This window comes from Dromaius novaehollandiae, chromosome W (assembly GCF_036370855.1).
Source record: "Dromaius novaehollandiae isolate bDroNov1 chromosome W, bDroNov1.hap1, whole genome shotgun sequence".
NCBI classification, from domain to species: Eukaryota; Metazoa; Chordata; class Aves; order Casuariiformes; family Dromaiidae; genus Dromaius; species Dromaius novaehollandiae.
This window is the reverse complement of record NC_088130.1, coordinates 57,365,644-57,385,675: the sequence shown is the minus strand read 5'-3', so window position 1 is coordinate 57,385,675 and position 20,032 is coordinate 57,365,644. Positions and strand designations below refer to the sequence as shown.

The following is a 20,032-nucleotide window of genomic DNA, read 5'->3' as shown; positions in this document are numbered from 1 at the left end:
ACTGAACTAGAGGAATCTAAATGTTTGTATGCTCCAAAGTTTGAACAGTACAGACTCCAAAACCAAGAATGAAGTTTAATGAAAAAAAAGTCTCAGTTAGGAATTAATACAAGGGATACTTTTAAAATGTACACATTCTATAAAGACACATAAGATCTGTGGTTTTATTTTTGGCATTTTTATTAGTATGTGTATATGAGTATGCAACTCAAGTGCTGGAAGAGGAATCTCTTCCTAATCGCTGAAATTAATGTTATTAATGCAAACAAATGTGGAGGATCAGCCTTGCAAATTACTTACCTGAAGTATGTGGCAATACAGAGAATGACAACAAGCATTGGATAATATATATAGAATCCATCTGCAATGAAGGACAGGACTCTCATAGATCCCATTATCTGGAAAAAAAAAAATCTGTTAATACAAGAGGAATACTCTAGATATATCCGGAAAGACTGTGCCATCTTGCTTTTTTCCACAAATACACATTCCTTTGTCATTTTTGAAATGTAGATAGTAATTACTTAGTTAACAACTTAAAGTATAACCACTATAGATCTATTTTAGGCAGTTGACCTGGAGTGCCCACCTATAAAAAAACGTCACCTCTAGCAGGGTGCTCACTCCGAAGTTTCTGAGATACTAGATCTTTTTGCCTCACCTGATACAGAATCAGATCAAAATCAGTGGATGTTTTCACCTGCTGTAAAAGGAATCTCTGGACTAAGAATCTGTTTTCTAGTAACAAAGGGAGAGCTGGCTGACTATCCTGCAGATATTAGTTGTTCAGTTAAAAATCAATCTCATAGTTTTCAGTGGCAAATTAAGTTTGCTCCCAATCCATAAAGACACTTCCTACACTAAAGCTAGTAGAAGCTAAAGCTACCAGGAAGTGAAGAACAGCTTGCACTCTTCAGCATAACACTGTACTTTCTTAGCATAAACAGACCAAAATAGAAAAATGGAGCTCTTGACAAATACTGTGGGTAGCAATCGGTATCTAACTCCTGGTCTATGAGGGTTCTACCCTGTTTAATATTAGTGAACATCTGGGCAGGGTGGGGAGAAGGATCTGAATCTTAAGAAAACTTAACAAATGTCTCAAAACATTTTTCCTCTTCTCCAAATCCTGCAGAGGCCTCAAAACCACATTTTCTATACTTACTGACGTGTAAGCAGTTGGCTGAGTGTTTTTATGAGAGATTGTTGCATCCATATGGGTCAAGCCCAAAAAATTCAAACATAATGGTGGAGTAAGACGGCAAAATAACCTGTATAAATGTAAGGTGAAACAATGTTTAAAATAATTTCTCGCATTAAAAATATTAATAAATGGTAACTAGATACGACATGGGTTAATGATAAGGAGTTTAATGGGATTTACACCCATATGATCAAAAATGAAAGGACACAAATTAAAGTTTAATCGATATTTTTAATTATTTGACAGAAAACCTGAGAAATATATACTATGTACTCACATTCCACTGAAAAGGAGACTGTATGCATCTGTCTGATGATGCGAAGCTAAGTAATAATAGTTAAATACACGGATCCTGAAGACAGTAGAGTAAACACAGATACTTAGGAAAAAGATGGTGAGAAAACAAGCCATCTGGGGGAAAAAAAAAGGCATCTGAATTTAGAACTCTACTCTAGGTTTTAACATTCATAGCCTATGTTTGCAACAGGTTGACTGCACAGTACAATTTTTCATTCTGAGATGGAACAATAATATGAGCTGTAAGAAGAGGTTCAGGAGGCTCTCTTTTACTAGTTTAATTCAAAAGTAGTATTTGTAACACCCTGCACTTCAAGTAAGTGAACACAACTTACTGTAGGGACATGCATGCTATTTCTTTCTGTTATGCAAATTAAATTAATATAATTGCCTTAGTAATTACTATGATTGATTTGATATTTTCTTCCCATAATAAGCAGTAAAACAAGTCTTTCAAATTCAACCTATTTTGTTAGTGTACTGGAATTTTTCAGCTCAGTTCCTCTACTAATGAATTTGAGCACTCTTACGCTAACCACATCTCCCAGGGCTGGATTTTCAGTCAGTAGCAAATTAATATTTAGAAGAGAGAGACTGCATACATGGTTGATTAAAAGACAGATCATACACAAAGTCTAAACATCTAAGTTCCAAGCTACTATTTCACAAATTATTCCACATATGTACTACTCAGCTCAAGTGGGATACACTGTCATGCAGTAACAGAGAAGTGCAAGAAATTGAAAAAGGGGGACCTTCTCTGCAGAAGCCAAATTTGGTGTTATGTATTTTAGAGACCTGGAAGTTGACAAGTTATTTACAGAGACTTATTTTAAAAACAGCATAGTCTACTATTATTGTAATAACAATCTAAGGAGAAAGATTTTTGTTGAGTGATTATTTAAAACTTACCTCTATGTATATATAATTGTATGTCTTTTCTGCCAGCTGTATGAAAACTGCAAATAAGGATAAAACGGGTTTTGTGCTGAAAAACGTGCACTCCGACCACACAACAATTACAGAGAATGTGGCCAAAACAATTGCAAGAACCCTGTAAAACCACGGTCGTAGAAGACACTCCCAGTACCACTCTGGAGAGAGAGGAGGAAAACAAAACAAAACAAAACAAAACAAAAGACAGACAGACAGACGGACACACACAGAGACACATCCCAAATTGGTTAATGTAAGTTACACAATCAGAAATGGAACTGCCTCACCAAACTGTTATAAACTTCTCACACTTGCCCTTAAAATTAAGGCTGGAATCTGTGGTGTCACTCACTCAAATTCAGTGCTTTTCTGATGCCTAGTGATCTGGCTCAGTCCTAAGGAATCACCTGGAGAACTGGGGAAAAAGGTGGGATTTGGTAGGCAAGTTTTGCAAAAGGATTTGGCAGGCAGGGTGGGGAATCGAACTCTTCATTTTGGGCCCAATTACTACGGGTGACTCACTTTTTATTTGTTGATTCCTCTGTTTCCCTCTAGGAGAGGAAGCTTAGGCTACACAACAACATTGACATAACCTAGCAGTAACTCATTGCTAGTATACAACAAATTAGAAATTAAAACAGAATGAGAAGACGCTTTCTAAAAAGATGCACAAGGAGCCGCATCTCCAAATATTTGGTATGGGACAACAGTCCTTTCCCCCCTTTTTAGCAGAAGAGCTGTGCCACCTCAGCAGTGTCCTATAAATGTAGAAGGTAACCACAATCCCCCAGCTTAAAGTTTCTATTTTTCTTTCTTCTTTTAAGGCTTTCAGGTTTTCTATTGCTATTACAACATGTAACTAAGTTTGCAGAAAATTTAAGCTTATGGTCAAAATCATGAATTGACAGCTGATGGCTATTCCATCACATAAACACATGAAGATATACATCTGCTTCCCTCTATTATAATTGAACTGTATACATAAAACAATCTAATTTTCTTCTAGAAAGTTACCAGTTACTCCTTTACATATTTACAACCTGCATGACAGCACTTACCAACAGTTGGTGTGTAGAAATACTGAAAAATTTTATTCTCTGATTCCTGGGATTGAAAAGTATGAACAAACTGGCGACTTGCACTGGTTTCATTTTTTGCCACATCTTCCAGGTAAAAGGCTTGTTCTAAAAGAATTTGCCACTGGACCTGTGTACGACGATGTCTCTGTACTGAATAAATTACCTATAGTAAATCAATTCCAAGAAATTGCAGTTACAACATCCTTGTTCCACGAAAGCCTTGTAAAATCCCTCAAAAATTTCTATGTTATAGAACTGCAAAGATTAATTCTCTAAACTCACAGGAACAGGTAGTTAAATCTCTTAAAAGAGATACCATAAGAGCACTACAAGATTCCTGAGTTTTAAAGCTCTCTCATCATAATCTATCCAGAGGTCAGTTGGGATACTAAACTTCTATGTTTTCTCTCACCACAAAAAGTTTCCAGAAGTAGCAATCCCCAAACTCACTATTCTAAGCCAATCAGGCACCAAAATGCATTTAAATTCTTAATTTGACTGTCATTTATTCTCATTACATTAGCGTAAATGGGGCATTGTCTCATTTATCAATATACCTGCTTGTGAAGTTTGACCAAACTTTTTTCACTTGGATAACTGTTCTGTCTTTCATCAAAATCTTCATAATCATCCATGTTCCTACCCATTCTTTCCTGGTACTCTGTAGGACACTGTAAGGAAAAGAAAAATTGACTAGAATATGAAGAAGCAGTAGTGAGTGCTCTTTGTTATGATTTTTAAATATTTTGGACATTTCATGCAAGTTAAATGCTCACTCTAAATATGAATTTTCCTTTTTGATACCAGTATTTGTCTTCCACTAGTAGAAGAAAAATCCCTGTCTTCCAGAATGATCAACTTGTTTCTCAAATACTACACATCTCAGAATACAGTAAGCAGATAAATATGTACACCATAAGAAAGCACTGCATAAAGAATTTCAACTCAAATGTGGCCAGCAGAAGTTACAAGATGCCAATTAGAGATTTTAAGTTAAGATGAAGATGAAGAATTAGTTACCTTTTTCAATATCGTATCAACACATTTTCTCAAAGGGTGATTATACTTGATACTCTCATTTACTTTACGGACCTCCTGTTCACCAAAAAAAAAAAAAAAAAAAAAAAAAAAAATAATAATAAGAGTTGCTTCGCTATGTTAAATAGATAAAAAAAAATTTACAAGAGTTCCATCTTTGTGAATTTAAGCAATAAGAATCAGAGATGAAAACCAGCAGAAATTCCTAAAAGCCACAGCTTTTCCTAGACATCTAACAGAAGAAAATTGAGGGAGTAATTACGAAGAAGATACATATTTAAAGAAACTATGATGTCAGTGTGCAAACATTACTCTGTGAATGTATGGAGGATTGTTTTCTATGCAAGAATGTTGAAATGGAAAATACTTTCCTGTTTCAGTTGTAGATAAAGAGGAGAAATTTCTTTCTTACCTGGTTTAGTTTAAGATTTATTACTTTAAGCAGCTTGATGAGTAACCTATTACCCTGCTTACTTTTATATCTTATATCTTATCTCCTGCTTATCTCCAGATAGCTCACTTCTGAGACTGTTTGGCATGCCTCAGTAATAAACAGATGCTACCTAATGGCTAGACAAGTTTTGTCAAATCTAACAGCTGTTCTAACAGCTTATCAGTCATAGTGAGAACTAGATTTTGTTCTTCATCCTATTGGCAATGCAGAAATGACCAACCTTTGGATGAAATTAAGTACTCTCATCCAACTTTTTTACCAACTGCATTTAAAAAAAATGCACATAAGTTGTAGAGATTAGGCAGACAGAACTGGAAGAACTGCATTTATTTAGTCTGAACAGAAGGCTATATGAATACAGACGGTCCTTCAACTCATAAAAGGCTGTTCTAAAAGATGAATGTTAATAACTAAATTGTCTCTGATTCCCTCTGAATCTCCTGAGGGAATGATCGCAAATAATACGCTTAGTCTGCAGCAAAGAAGTTTTCATTATGGGGAAAAAAATAAACAAACAAATTAGCAAGAGTGCCTGTTAGGGTCAGTCCTAACATATTCAATCCTGTCAACTAGAGTGCTGGACTAAGAAATGTTGTGAAGTTTTCGCTTGTAGTATATTTCTACAGTTTTATGAATTCCCCTCTGAGAAAGGAGAGAAAATGGAAGCCTCAATTAAAGAGGGTGAGAGCTAAAGGTTTGTGATTTATTTACTGGACCAGAAATTTGTAATATTTACAGTGAAATTCTGAGTCAGCACAGGCATTTTTAAGAATTTTAAAATACTTTCAGGGGCATCAATGTTCGTATGAAAGTAAAAAAAAAAAAAAAGAAAAGAAAAGAAAAGAAAAGAAAAAGGTATCCTGCTGGGGGAGGGGAGGCCAAGATTTATGCAATATAGTGCAATTGGGTTTAGGAAAAAAAAAAAAAAAAAGCAAAAAAAAAACCAGTAGTGCCTCTCACCAGAAACTCTCTGAAAAAACAACAATCCATTCTGTTCTCAAAAGGCACACAAGTGCAGGCCTGCAAATCTGGCTTGGAAGCACTTCTTAGGATCCCAAAAATATATTGGGAGCAGAGTACAAAAGAAGACAGGCACAACTTGCACAAACACTAACAAAATATCTGTACGCTATATTACGAAGTGTCACTACGGAATGCTATTATTGACCAATATTACTCCAAAGGGCTTTCCATATAAGAATAAAAAACAAGGACTGTTGAGTTGCCATGAGGTATAAATTCTTCCAGTTAGGCAATATTTCTCTTTTGAATTTTATTTAGAACCTAGTGTCATTAAGTGGCACACTATGATGATACTCTCAAATTACAGATACTTCACAGTGTGTTCATGCTACTTAAGTTTTCCTGACACAAATCCCCCTCCCCCCACACACAAATTCAGATATGACTAATGGCAGCCTCTGTTGTCTACATTTCATAGTGAAAGCTAATTACCTACCTCCATAATATCCTCTAAATTCTCCTCTGCATCTGCTTTTTCAGTCATCAGTTTGGCAGCTTTGAAATAGGTCTTCATAAGAAGATAACCCCGTTTGGCCCCATTCCAGTGAGAACGGGGAATTTCCACCAAACCATAACCCAAAAGCAACACAAGAAGAAAGAGACCCCAGGTGTTTGCAGCTGCTATCCCAATAGTCTGAAGTTGGTTCCTAAAAATACAGAAATAAATAAACAAACAAACACACACCCTACACACCCCCACCCACCCCCCGGAAAGCAACCTTGAAATATCTCTGCACCAACAAGATGCGCAAATGCACAGGAACAAGCTTATTATCATCTGTAATTCTGCTTTTTCAGGAACAATCTAGTACTTTGCCACATTTAAAGCTGCTATGATTTTTCCATGTCTCCCATGCTTCTGAAAGAGGCACAAAGTTCTTTTGCCTAGAGTGCCCTCTCTGGAGGGAAACACAAAGGCTTGTTCTAAAAGGAATGTGTTGCTTTAGGAAACAACATGAACTTAGCAAACTTACTGAAACAAAGCATCCCTACAAGAAACAGCCTCTTTTAGAACCCAAGATTTGTGTTCGGCAGCAGAAGTTGAAAACACCTAAGCAGTAAACAATAGCGTCTACTACTGTATGTATCATGGAAGACAAATAGCAATGTTACAAATGCCAATGATTTTGACTTATCTTAAGGCCTTTAAATAGAATCTACATTAGACAGAAGTACTACACAGGAAGTACTGAAACACTTTTTGAAAGATGTTCTTTTCAAAGCACTGAAAAAATTTTAGCACTAGCTTTGCAAACGCATTTGCAAGGAGAAAAAAAAAACTTGCAAATATAAAGAGATCCCTCAATTCTACATATCAAAACCAGAAAACCCAAAGAAAAAATGAATTAAGAAGTCAAAAAATCCTTGTCTATAAAAAAGAAAAATTCTGAAAGTGCCTAGCAAAAAAAACCCCTAAAATTAAGTTTTTTAAAAAGGCACATTTCATCTACTGAAGATATATCTGTGATGATACATTTTTTGAAGATTTTGTGTAAGCGCATACAACATCATTCTTACCACTGCAAATTGAAGTTTGGGTTTACAGCCACATATATTAAAAAGGCTCCAAAAATCAGCAGGTAAGTGCCATAATAGATTGCATTCTCAATCAATGCAGTTTTAATCTTCCCGGTAATGGAGAAACCTCCTGATCTAGCATATGATTGCATGAAGGGTAACAGAATCCTAGGAAAAAAAGCCAAATCAGCCAGACAAAAAGAAAAGTGTATCAGTGACAAGATATTGAGACAGGGCCTTTAACTTAAAAACTCCCAAGCTTCTAGTAAAATGTGTTAGTTATCCTACGTTTTTATTCTAGATACACTGGTCTGATGGTAAACCTTAAAGAAATTGTAGATAAAAACAAGACAGTTAGCTTTACCATAAAAAACCTCTTTTAACAAAAGCTGATCTTCCTGACTGAGCTACAAAGCTAATTTGATGATAAGCTAATTAGAAACTATACATCAATCTAAACCAAAAGCACTGACATTCTGTTTGCTGGAGCAAGGAGGTGCTACCTTGGCTAAATCTTCAGATCCTCTAGATACACATGAGATATCTTAGCAAAATAATGGTCATTCACAGAACTGCATTTTATGCACATACAGATTAAGGGAAAAAATACCCTGTAGATGAGAGTACTGCTAGAGAGAGAGATTTCATATATTTTAATCTTTAGCAATATAATTTTAATACTAATATGGTCAAGAGCAAAGTCAGAGACAAAGAACAAAGTTGGAAATGGAAAAAAAAAACCAACTTCTAAACAGTTAGAAGTTATCTTCTGCATAGAGGCCCTGGGGAAAAATATGCTTTTGTAAAGCTATATCTAATAAAACCAAATAATTTACAGTGTAACTCAGAAATTACCCAACTTATTCATGTCATTATTTTGGCGTCCTGTTGCCTAAGGGGAAAAAAAGATCTTTTCAGACCACCTTCCCATAAAAAATTTTAAGCGCAAACTGGCCAGTTTCAACTATGAAAATGAATTGGGGTAAATAGTTTTCACTTGAAGAGGTGCACAAGAAATGTAGGGTCAATTTAAGACACTAATTACTAGCAAACTTTCTTCACTAACAAATAATATACACGATTAGATAGCTTGGTGGAACAGTGATACATAATCTTAAGGAGTACAGTAAGACTGTTAAGATGTTATAACTGTATCATAGTCTTTTTTACATTCTTGTGCCTTACTCACCATGTTAAAAACTGTGACGTCCAATATACAACACGCCAGAAAATTGGCATAATTCCATTAGGAATATAACTCCATGGTTTGAAACATTTTTGCTTGCTGTAGTAATGTAAGATAGCTTGTTAGTTGTAGGGTCAAGAGTATAGCATATTTTTTTCTATAAATTCTCCTATCCAGAAAAGGCTTTGAATATGGCTAGCACATAATACACACTGAGTCAGTAGTCAGCCATCACAAATACATCTCAGAAGAGAATAAATTGAATCACCATTAAAAATATTTACCATTCTTCTTGAAAGTTTGAAAACTTTCAAATGAAGTTTTAAGATCTGAGCTGCAGCAACACAGCACCTACTCAATTATTACTTAAGTTGATCTTTCTGCTTGGCATACTTAGGTGATACACTGTAGTACAACGCTCACCAGCATCTTCTAGAACTATAGGTTAATCACAACACTATGAAATAGTTTTCAAATCATGTATTTAAGTAATTATGTTTAATTAACACACACTGAGGGGTCTTAAAGAAAGGCTAATTGTTTATTCAGTAAGTCTGGCCTTTCCTAGATTTTCAACGCATAAAAAACATCTAGATATCCTCCACTTTGGGGTAATAATGCGTGCACAAAGTATTGCCAGGTTTTATCAGCTGACATCTTAAATGCTCTCTAATCATCCTGCAGATACCTAACTACACTGCACATATTTACAAGATGCAGAAATAGCAAATGGAGGATGAACAGTGAACAGCCACAGGAAGAGCCCCCATTTGCCTACATTCCCCTAAATCTGGGGATTATTTCCTTGCTGCCAGAAAACAATTAGCAGCTGTTGTTATTTTCATCGAATGCCATTCAGGTAATGGTAGTTATTTTGTATATGCAATTATAATAAGCAATAATATATGCTGCTTGCATTTAAGACAAGCCTACTAATCTCATTCATACAGTATAAAATTAGATTTTCAGATAAAAGACTTTTAAGATTGTGGAGGAAAGATACAAACACTCACAAAAGCGTCCCCTCAGGGATAACCAAGTTTGTTCAAAAAGCTTAGTGCTATCGCTTTAACAACAAAATAGAAAAGAGAAGTTTAGTAGAAAATTGAAAAAAGGTCAGAGCATTTAGAAAAATCAATTAAAAATAGCATTATTAAGTATAAATACCTAGCAATAGACACAGATGCATTTTTCTTCACCTTCTCTTCCCTTACCCACTCTTCAAATGTCACACCACACAGATAACGCTTGTTTATCGGTCTTAAAAACACAGTACCCTTCCACCGTTTTAAAAAAGAAAATTATAAAATACTTCTTTAAAAATAGTCTAATGAAGACATACAGCTCATACCTTGGAGCAAGCGTAACATAAGAGCCATTACTTTCTGGAGGGCTGGAGTTAACATTAAGTTTGCAGCGATTATATATAGTCTAAAAGACAAGTAATTTTACATCAGTGACTAGAACAAGGCACAATATTTATTTAAAAATAACACGTTGCATTTTTGAAGACATTTCTTGCACTCCAGTTGTACACTTGAGAGTAATTAAACTAACGAAAAGCAAACCCTCAAATAAGCATACAATCTGCAGAGTAAAATTTTCCTTTTTTCATTGTTCAAGTTAAAAAATATACGCTATAAACAAATGAATAATGAAATTTTAAAACAAACTTTATTTTACCTGTCTGATGAGATCATCAACAAAAATAAGAAAATCAGTTGTGAACAGAGAAACTGTCAAGCTAAAAGCAGTAACAGTATTTAGTCTATTTTAACAGTATACATTTGAAAATTTTATTTTAAAATTTCTATTTTTAAGGTATTTTGTCTTCTGAAATTGTGAATTAAGAAATATATCACATAAATATTTTATTTAACTAAGTAGAAAATCTTAGAAGTTTCTCACCGTGCTGACATCCAGAGGCAGTATAAACACAATAAGAAAGCAGAGATACCAGGCCAACAAGGTTGCTATGATCACCAGCCTATGCTGTTTCTTAAAGTCTCCATATCGATGAAGTAGGAATAAAGCCAGGAAAAAGACAAATACTATCTCAAGGCCCAAAGCTGCACCACTCATTATTGAATGTTCACTCCAGCCACACAGCGCAGCTCAGTTAAGAAAGCAAATTATAACTGCAAGACAAGAAGACATTTCACTACATTAAAACCTCTGGAAGATACTCATGCAGAAAACAGAGCTGTGTAACAGACATTTACTGAAAACACTAATAGCCTTTTCTGGTTCACATGACAAGAGCTCTGATCAGATGAAGCATGAGATTTTTAGCAAGATAACTCTGCAGAAATCACAATATTGTGTCATTTCAATTTTGTCATTTTAGCAAAGTACTATGACAACTCCTCTTAATCTTCTTGATATATTACAGATCCAGAAGTCAAACCTCTGTCATTGAATAAGACTGTAATAACTTTTAAGACTGGTATAAATTTCAGAAGAAACTCTCCTCTGTTCCTCTTTTATTCTAGAAGAAATCAACTTATTTGGAAAAGGACAGATGAAAGGTTTAAGATGAAATGTGTTTCCAGAAAGCTACTGAGAAAAATTTTTAAATGGACAGTTTCTCGGCTATGCATTTAAATCCTCTACTCACAACTAACAGAGCATAAAAATAGGGTAAGCAGGTTACTCTACTGCTGATGTACCTTTTTTTTTTAGATCTGAAGTTTCATGCAATAAGAGGCAACATGCTAATTAATTCATCTTCCTACCCCACTTCTGCTCTTCTTCAGAGAAACAGAGGTCTCCATTCATTCATTTGTTATTAATACTGTTGTGATATATTTTTGCTTTGCTCACCCTTCGGATTTATTGACTCTGTGTCACAGGGAGGGCTGCTAGGAATGCCTTGAACTTCAAACAGGCCTGCTATTATGCAAAGGGCCAGTTAACTGCACAAAACCCAGCTTACACAGAATCAGGCAGGACCAGATTAGAGGCTATATCTAACAGCCACAAAAGTCAAGGAGACGGCTTCTGTTGATCACTAGCAACTGATCTGACCCTGAAAACACTGGCAGACAGCATAAAGACTCAACCAGTAGTTAGCTTCTTTGTTTCTGACATACACAGAGATTACCCAGCACACACAAACAGTTGGAACCACCTCTTTAATCTCTGCCATACCTCTTGGCCATGGAATGTTCCTGCAAAAATAAGCCACTTGCGGCAGATCTCCACTGCTTTCCTCTAAAAAGGAAACAAACAAAATTACTCACAATATCTAATCATAACAAAAATGCAAGTTTATGTGAATTATTACCTATAAAATGTTTCTAGAAAATTAACTGCTGAAGGCTTTTCATTCTAAAGAATCTCCAAAACATCAAATATGCCAAGTCTATAAGCCTTATAAGACAAATAAGCTCACAAACTTGGTACATATTGTGCTGTAAGGATCATTCCCTAAGATAAAATGATTAACAGCTGGTATCTAAAAAAAAATGTTGGGACAGCTGAAGAATTATTACATCTTATTTCTAGGAAAAGTAACTGATGGCAATAAGTAAAAGTAACCAAAAAAGCATTGACAAACATAGCATGATCCATTAGAGAAAACTTCACTGACTTGTTATATGGTTAGTTATAAGGCTTCTGACGTTTTTAAATACCCATCATTTTAACCTACCACTTCATACTTTTTTTTCTCCACACGACTTGTTTATTTCTCTGCTCAGACAGACTAGATTCTCCATTAAAGTTGCTGTGTTAGCTGGTTTGATGCAAGTGAAATAGTTTTTGCTACGGCTTCCCCACTTGTATTTTCAATGCATTCACTTTTCACTAGAAATTCACCGATTTAAAATAAATGCTACTACTAGAGTTTCCCTCAATTTACTTTGAAATCCTTTCAAAGTTTGTTGAAGAAAACCATTTCATTTACTAATCTCTCAGTATAGTGCTTAGCAGACATGATATGTATAAGAGAACTAAGCAGTCAAAGTTGTCTTATTTCCAGTTAAGAAGTCCACAGTTTGTGACACCAGTACTTCCTAAAGGACATGCTGGGCAATAATTCTGTGATATTTCCCTCAAGATTTACCATTTTGCTACTTTCACACTTAATTCCCAAAGAGTTAAAGCAGTCTGGCAACTCTACAATGGCTTTTACACAGCATTTCATTTTCTGAAAGTAGCTTCAACTACTTTCTTGTATCTTATCAAAGATACATACATTTACCTTTTACCTTCTCTCCCACCTAACAGGTTTACCAAATTATTAGTATCTCTATCAGGTCAAAGCATCCCCTAACTATCTGCCTGTACTACATTTTGGTTAGCTCATTTGTCAGTCATGAATCCTGGTTATCTAACCTGCTTCTCAATAACGTATTCTAAACAAGTTCTTGTCTATTCTATTGTACCATTCTTATTTCCTCAGCAGGAAGAATGCTTTTTATTTATAGCACAGTAGTAAATTCCACAAAAATATAGTATTTATTCTGCACTCATATTGACTTCATTAAGGCAGTGCTATCTGACATATATAATTATGGGTGCCCAATATAGGTGTACCTTATGCTATGCAAATAAATTATACTGCGTACCCTCCATTAATCACACCTATATAATTTTATACTACAGTCACACCTAAAGAGTTGCAATCAGGACAAAAGAGGAAAAATTATTGTGCAAGATGCTGCACTCAGCTACTGCCCGAAAAGAACTTCAAAAAAGATTTTTTAAGTCTTGTACTAAATGTGCTAAAATAGAGAGAGAATCGAGTCTTACCACAACTTCAATCCACTTTCAAAGATAAAAGCAACTCTGCAGTATCAAAGCTATCTATACATTTTTCTGCTCTTCACCTGGTTCCTATTTTAACCTCAAAGTAAAAAATGAAAGGCATCATTTTTACCAATCTGCAGCTGAAGGTAGATAGAGTTATTGTAAAATAATGCACAGACTTCTTCAAAATTGCAGTTCAAAACTTTTAGACAGAAACCAGCTAAAACTACTTCTGAAGACAAATAGCTTAAATGGGAGAAAAATCCACAGGGTGAGTGAGAAACAGGGCTTGAGAGCAGCTCTTACCACAAACTAAAGCCTGCTTAATAGGACAGCCTTAGTTGCACTAGAACTATGACACACTTGTATCGGACCTTAAAACATACTACCGCTGGTTATAAAGCCATGCTTTCCTGTGGCAAGAAGCATTTGCCTCTAAACCTGGCTGTTAGCTCAATGAAGGGTAAGTTGCTTGCTTGTAATTGTGCTTCTTCATTTTATTTAGACAGATTTCTCATTATTAGCTCATAGCTCCCTAATATCATCCAGCTGAAATTCCTAGGACCCTTAAAGAACTTTCTGCTGAGAGCACTGAACTGCTTTACATGGCTTCTCTCCTACTGCCTTCTTAGCAGAACCTCCAATTGCCTAGAAGGTGCTTCTACTAAGCAATGACAAGAGCTAACAAAATTCCTAACAAAACAAAAACATATAAGACGATACAGTAGTGGAAACGAAACAGAGAGCAAGAAAAACACTAATGAAAAATAATTCCTTACTTCTGAGAAGCCACATCTGAACGATATAAATATGAAGTGTTCATCTATAAAGAGAACAGCTTCTCGCTCGGAAGGGGAAAGTACCTGTTGGGGTACTCCATTTCTGGAAAATAAGGCAGTTATCACAGAATCACAGAATGGTTGAGGTTGAAAAGGAACATCTGGAGATCATCTAGTCCAACCCCCCTGCTCAAGCAGGGTCACCTAGAGCACATTGCACAGGATCGCGTCCAGGCGCGTTTTGAATATCTCCAAGGAAGGAGACTCCACAACCTCTCTGGGCAACCCGTTCCAGTGCTCTGTCACCCTCACAGTAAAGAAGTTTTCCCTCATGTTCAGACGGAACTGCCTGTGTTTCAGTTTGTACCCGCTGCCTCTTGTCCTGTCACTGGGCACCACTGAAAAGAGTCCTTTTGGCACCCTCCCTTTAGATATCTGTATACATTGATAAGATCCCCCCTCAGCCTTCTCTTCTCCAGGCTAAACAGGTCCAGCTCTCTCAGCCTTCCCTCATAGGAGAGATGCTCCAGTCCCCTAATCATCTTCATAGCCCTCTGCTGGACTCGCTCCAGTAGCTCCATATCTTTCTTACACTGGGGAGCCCAGAACTGGGCACAGCACTCCAGGTGTGGCCTCACCAGGGCTGAGTAGAGGGGGAGGATCACCTCCCTCGACCTGCTGGCAACACTCTGCCTAATGCACCCCAGGATACCATTGGCCTTCTTGGCCACAAGCGCACATTGTTGGCTCATGATAACTTGTTGTCCCAGGCCCTTCTCCACAGAGCTGCTTTCCAGCAGGTCAGCCCCCAATCTGTACTGATGCATGGGGTTATTCCTCCCAAGGTGCAGGATCCTGCACTTGCCTTTGTTGAATTCCATGAGGATCCTCTCTGCACAACTCTCCAGCCTGTCCAGGTCTCTCTGAATGGCAGCACAGCCCTCTGGTGTATCTGGCATACCTCTCACTTTTTTTTAATCATCCATCATCACTCCTCCCAGTTTTGTATCATCCCAGTTTTGTATCATCAGTTATGGATCAAGATAAGTGGGTTAAGATGAAAAGCTGAAGTACTGGCACCAGAAGTGCAACTTACCAATAAAAACCAAGTGCATGCATAAATAAAGCTTCGGATTTTGTTGGGTTTTTTTGTTGTTGTTTAAATAGACATAGGCAAAAATGTTATGATTTTATTTTATGAATGGAAGAGCTTGATTACCCCTATATAGGGAGGGAACAACTTCCCAAATTCCTGGAAGCTGAGATGAGATCCTCTTCTGAATTCCAAACTCAGCTAATAACACTTGGCAAGTGCCATACAGGGCCCAGTTCACACTTTAATAATTGCCTTGGAGACTCCCTACCATGAACCATCATCAGTCTCACATTACCTTGCCAACCTCAGAATGAACCATGTTCATGATCATCTGCATTACAAATGAACTACTCTGCTTGGCACAGAAACACCCAAGTTATTAAATGAAACAGCAGAGAATGAAGCACACAGTCTCTCTGAGCTTTTACATAGCACCAAATTTAGTAACAAAGGCATTCTAAAATTACACTCTTAAGATCTAGAAAGAATAAGGTGTATCTGTAAAGAAAGGACCTTGGTCTCACTGAGGTGGACTCCAATACCACTTCAACTAGAAATCTCAGATTAAACTGTAGCACAGTCTTATTCCTTTCAAACTTTGTGTGAAAGCAATTTATTAGCAAACTGTTCATTTTGGAAACTAATATAATTACTACTTCAATCTTTCTCAATTGGTCTAAGATCTCATTTTCTACAGCTTTCTCACTGCTCTCCTTGACACTCTTCCCCAGCTTCTACAATTGGCTGGAAACCACACGATATTCCACCTAATGCCTGAGAAGGGCTGAACTGAGGGTAAAAATTGCTTCAAAGATCTTACTGAAATGTATAAAGAGAAGTATAACCCGCATGAGGTTCACTACACATACTCAATTCACTATATCCCCCAAATTCTTCACCCTTAAGAAACACAACACTGTTTTCCACGCTGTATTTGGGTAGTTGATTACTCCTGCTTCAGCATTGTTCTTCACAAAACTCCACTGACTTGTACCCCTTCCCTTCCCACAGACTTCATCTGAATCTTCAAGGCACTTTGATTTCCACTAACACACTCAAATATGCCTGTAATTCCTCATAGCTTTGTGCCCTCTTCAGTTTTAATAATTACATAGCCTCATTATGGAAACTCTTCGAAAATATGGAAGAGTAGCTGACAAAGGACTGGCCTCCTTATCCATATAGATTTGCCCCTCCATGTCCCAGTAGTTCCCAAACTATGCTTCCTTAGTTTGGTTACAAAAACCACATGGGATGGTTGATATAGGACATCAACTGATTCTCTCATATATAATCCACCTGCTAGTCTATTAGGGAAAGAAGCTAGATCACTTTTAAAATTTGTCTTTGACAAACTGCTGCTGGCTTTTACTCATCTATTATGTTCTAGACGCTTACAAAATGGGTTTGTTCTAAGACTTTATTCAGGAACTCGAAGCTGACTAGACTACCACTCTCTTGTTCTCCCTCCTGTTCTTTAAATATTAATAATAAAGACAGCCAACACATTTCTGTTTTTTATAGCTTTGGTACCGCAGCCATTTTGAAACTACTTCAGCCTTTGTACTTCTTCTTAAAGTAATGTAGTGTAAAGCAGATGAGATCAAACATTTGGAAAAGTTACATTTCTAGAATTCTTGGATATTTTCAGTTAAGCCACTTTGGAAGAACCAAGTGGCTAGAGAATTCCCTGCCATACTCTATATTTGAAACTTTTAATATTGTAATTAGATCAGAAAAAAGAAATCTTTCACAAAGGAAGTTACCAAGCTATGAGAGAGATACCAAAGATAGCAACAGACAAAATCTCTGAATGAGCGCCATAACATACTGAGAGAAACATCTGGGAGACAGCGTCTCCCACCTCAAGCTGAATTCACAACTCTGTGATGACTATAAACTGAACACTGCTATCTCCAGCAAAATATCAGTGGTCAGCCCAATGGTGACCTTTGCCTTCCTGTCATGCAATAAATCTTCTAGTTCCTAAACAGTTTCTTCCTAATCAGTTTTCTTTGCAAAAGAAAAATACGGTCTGCCACAATACCTGTGATAGGTTTCTGAAGCCTGCCTTAGTCTGTAGAACTACGCCGTTCAGTATTCTGAAGCAAGAACCCATTTTACAGACATGCTTAAACCTTTTGGACTGATGGAACTGCCCCCTATCAACAACCCTTAATACTTCCAGCATTAAACAATAAAATGGGCTAACTTAACTTCCCCATAGCTTCTCACATTTTAGAAATCTTAAAAAAAAAAGAACTAGAAATCAAGCAACATTAAAAAATAATCCCTTCAGCCATTTTCATATCCAAGTCTGCTTTTTTGTTTATTTTTGTGTGTGTGTGTGTGTGTTTGTTTTAACTTCCTTATTATGCAGTATCCCTTGCAGCTTGGGAAAATAGTAAGTATTTATAAGCAGACAACACATGAAGAGCTTCTGTATCTTAACCCAAAGATAAAACTATCTGAAGAAAGAATCTGGCCACAAGCTGCCCAAGAAGACTGACCAGAGTAGTTATCTGATTGCACTAGCTGGGAATAATAACCTCTGAGATGAATCAAGAAAACACATTGCATAGCTTTGATTTTCTAAGAAACACTAGTCCAGCTACACACAGATGTTTTATTAGCATCTGTAACTTCAATTATCTTGAAATGAAGAAAAGACTTAAAACTGGATCAAATATTTAATTGCTAGCATATAAATATTTAGGGAAACTGCAAGTTTTGTATCTGCTAATAACAAGCAAAAAATATAATAAAATGTGCTGATTCCATTCAAAATAGCAGTATTCTCTGATTTGGTGGGAAACTGCATTCTCCTTAGGAGCACTAAATAAAAGGCAAATGCTTTACTGAGGTAGATAAGGGTGTGCAAAAACAAGCAAGGAATCAGCAGTACAAACACATGATAAGTTCACTTGCTTTACTTGCCGTTATCTAGTCCTCAAATGAAAGACACTAAGTACCACAGAGACTGAAGCTTTCAGAGAGGAGAGTACTATGGAAACAACAGATTGAAGAAAACAGCCTATTTGGAGAAAGTAAAATAGAACATACAAAAGCTGTCTAGTTGCCATAAGAATCTAAACTAGAAGAGAAATTGCTATCTGTGCAGCCTAACGCACCCACAAAGAACCGGTGTTGTAGTAAGGAAGGTAAGGTGGTCAATCACAGCATCAGAAGCCTAACACTGCAGTAAGACAAACTTAGGTTATTCGGTAATTTGGAGTTTTAAAAAAGAATTGGATTTTATTCCTTTTACCAAATACTTCTGCACTCACTTTCCCATGCTTCAACAGAGAAAAGTGAATATAAGAGATGAAGGAAGAAAAGGGGTTGCAGCATAGAGGATTAAATATGGCCAATTTCTTTTTTAATTAAAAAATAATCTAGCATTTGATTATCCCTTTAAATAACCTTTAAAGAACCATTCCATGACTTTAGTTAAAACTGGAAATGGTTAACACTACATTCTTCATAAAGACTGTATGAATGCCAATTGAGTCATATCAGTGACTATATCCAATTTGATAATTGTGCGTGATTTACCATGCTTTCCATTACCCTCTCCAGTTTTGAAGGCATGTTCCTCCATCATTACGGTGTAAACAAGGAATAGCATTTATGAGCAACTTGCTGAGTAAGGGTGGAGTTGTAGGTGTGTTCAGAATTAATTTTCCATCCCCACCAATTTCAAACATGCAATTTGGCTATTACGGATGAAGAACCACATTACTGGAAAAAGGTCTGGCAAAAATCTGAAGCCTTGTGCGAAAAGACCACACACATTTTAAACCGATGTGGTTAGTGATGTGACCAGAAAATAGAGGCAGTGCCCCTCAGAGTCCCTCAATTCCACACCTCCACAGTGAAGCTGCTCCCAAACAGGCAGGAAACCCTTCAAGATAAAATGTCACCATCACCATGATTCTGGTCTTCCGAACCAGATACTGCCGCTGCACACTAAAGCTGCTAAAGCAGATTGCTCTACATTCACTGACCACATAAAATGTACTCTAACTCGGCATAAGTTAAAAAAACCTCAACGATATACATGCCTTAAACGCACACGCTTAGGATCTCTGGAAGAAGGGGAACATCGGGGGCTAATGGCAAAAAAAACCCGGCCATACCTGCTCCTCCCTTCCCCCTCACCCCTCCCAGACACCCCCCAGCCCAGATCCTGCTCTCTGCTCCCAGTCAGGGGACCCCGGGCCGCCGTCAGGGTGTCCGGGGGCTCCGCGCTCCCGACGCGGCTCACGCCGGGCGCGGAGGGCGCCGGGGGCAGCAGGACCCGGCCGGGCCGTTCCCTCCCGAAGACGCTGCGCTCGGCCCGGCCCGGCCCAGCCCGGCCGCGACTCGGCGCTGCGACACCGCCCCCCGTCCGGGCCCACGTCGCCGCGCGGCCGGTGCCCTGGGCCTCACCTCGGGCGGAGCCGCCAGCTCAGCAGCGGGTCCCTCGCGGAGCTCCGCCGCCCTCCATCCTCTCCCCCCGCCGCCGGCGGCCTCCACACGAGCGCTCAGATCGCCACGCAGGAGGCGGCGACCGCGCCCGGCTCCCTCTGCGTCGCGGCGGCCGCCGGCATTTCCCCCTCGCCAACCGTCCGCCGCCCCCGCGACGCCGCGGTCGTCGTCATCGCCCCCGCCCGGGAGGCGGCGCAAGG

At 37.7% G+C, this 20,032-nt stretch overlaps 1 protein-coding gene across 3 annotated transcripts in view; it reads right to left on the bottom strand.

The window, feature by feature from the left end:
• LOC112982165 (G-protein coupled receptor-associated protein LMBRD2) overlaps positions 1–20,016 on the bottom strand; it is a 32,856-nt gene extending 12,840 nt beyond the window's left edge. For all 3 annotated transcript variants that reach the window (XR_003258919.2, XM_026098344.2, XM_026098345.2), the window contains exons 1-14: positions 19,794–20,016; positions 11,886–11,948; positions 10,644–10,873; positions 10,087–10,166; positions 8,739–8,834; positions 7,550–7,717; positions 6,468–6,678; positions 4,537–4,611; positions 4,074–4,187; positions 3,496–3,679; positions 2,414–2,595; positions 1,482–1,615; positions 1,166–1,271; positions 301–398 (exon numbers count right to left, since the gene is read on the bottom strand). Coding sequence is in view for 2 of the 3 variants with exons in the window: in XM_026098344.2 (XP_025954129.2) it covers positions 301–398; positions 1,166–1,271; positions 1,482–1,615; positions 2,414–2,595; positions 3,496–3,679; positions 4,074–4,187; positions 4,537–4,611; positions 6,468–6,678; positions 7,550–7,717; positions 8,739–8,834; positions 10,087–10,166; positions 10,644–10,817 (1,622 nt within the window). In the remaining variant the exon portion in view is untranslated. The remainder of the gene's footprint in view (positions 1–300; positions 399–1,165; positions 1,272–1,481; positions 1,616–2,413; positions 2,596–3,495; positions 3,680–4,073; positions 4,188–4,536; positions 4,612–6,467; positions 6,679–7,549; positions 7,718–8,738; positions 8,835–10,086; positions 10,167–10,643; positions 10,874–11,885; positions 11,949–19,793) is intronic.
• Positions 20,017–20,032: the final 16 nt, after the last annotated feature.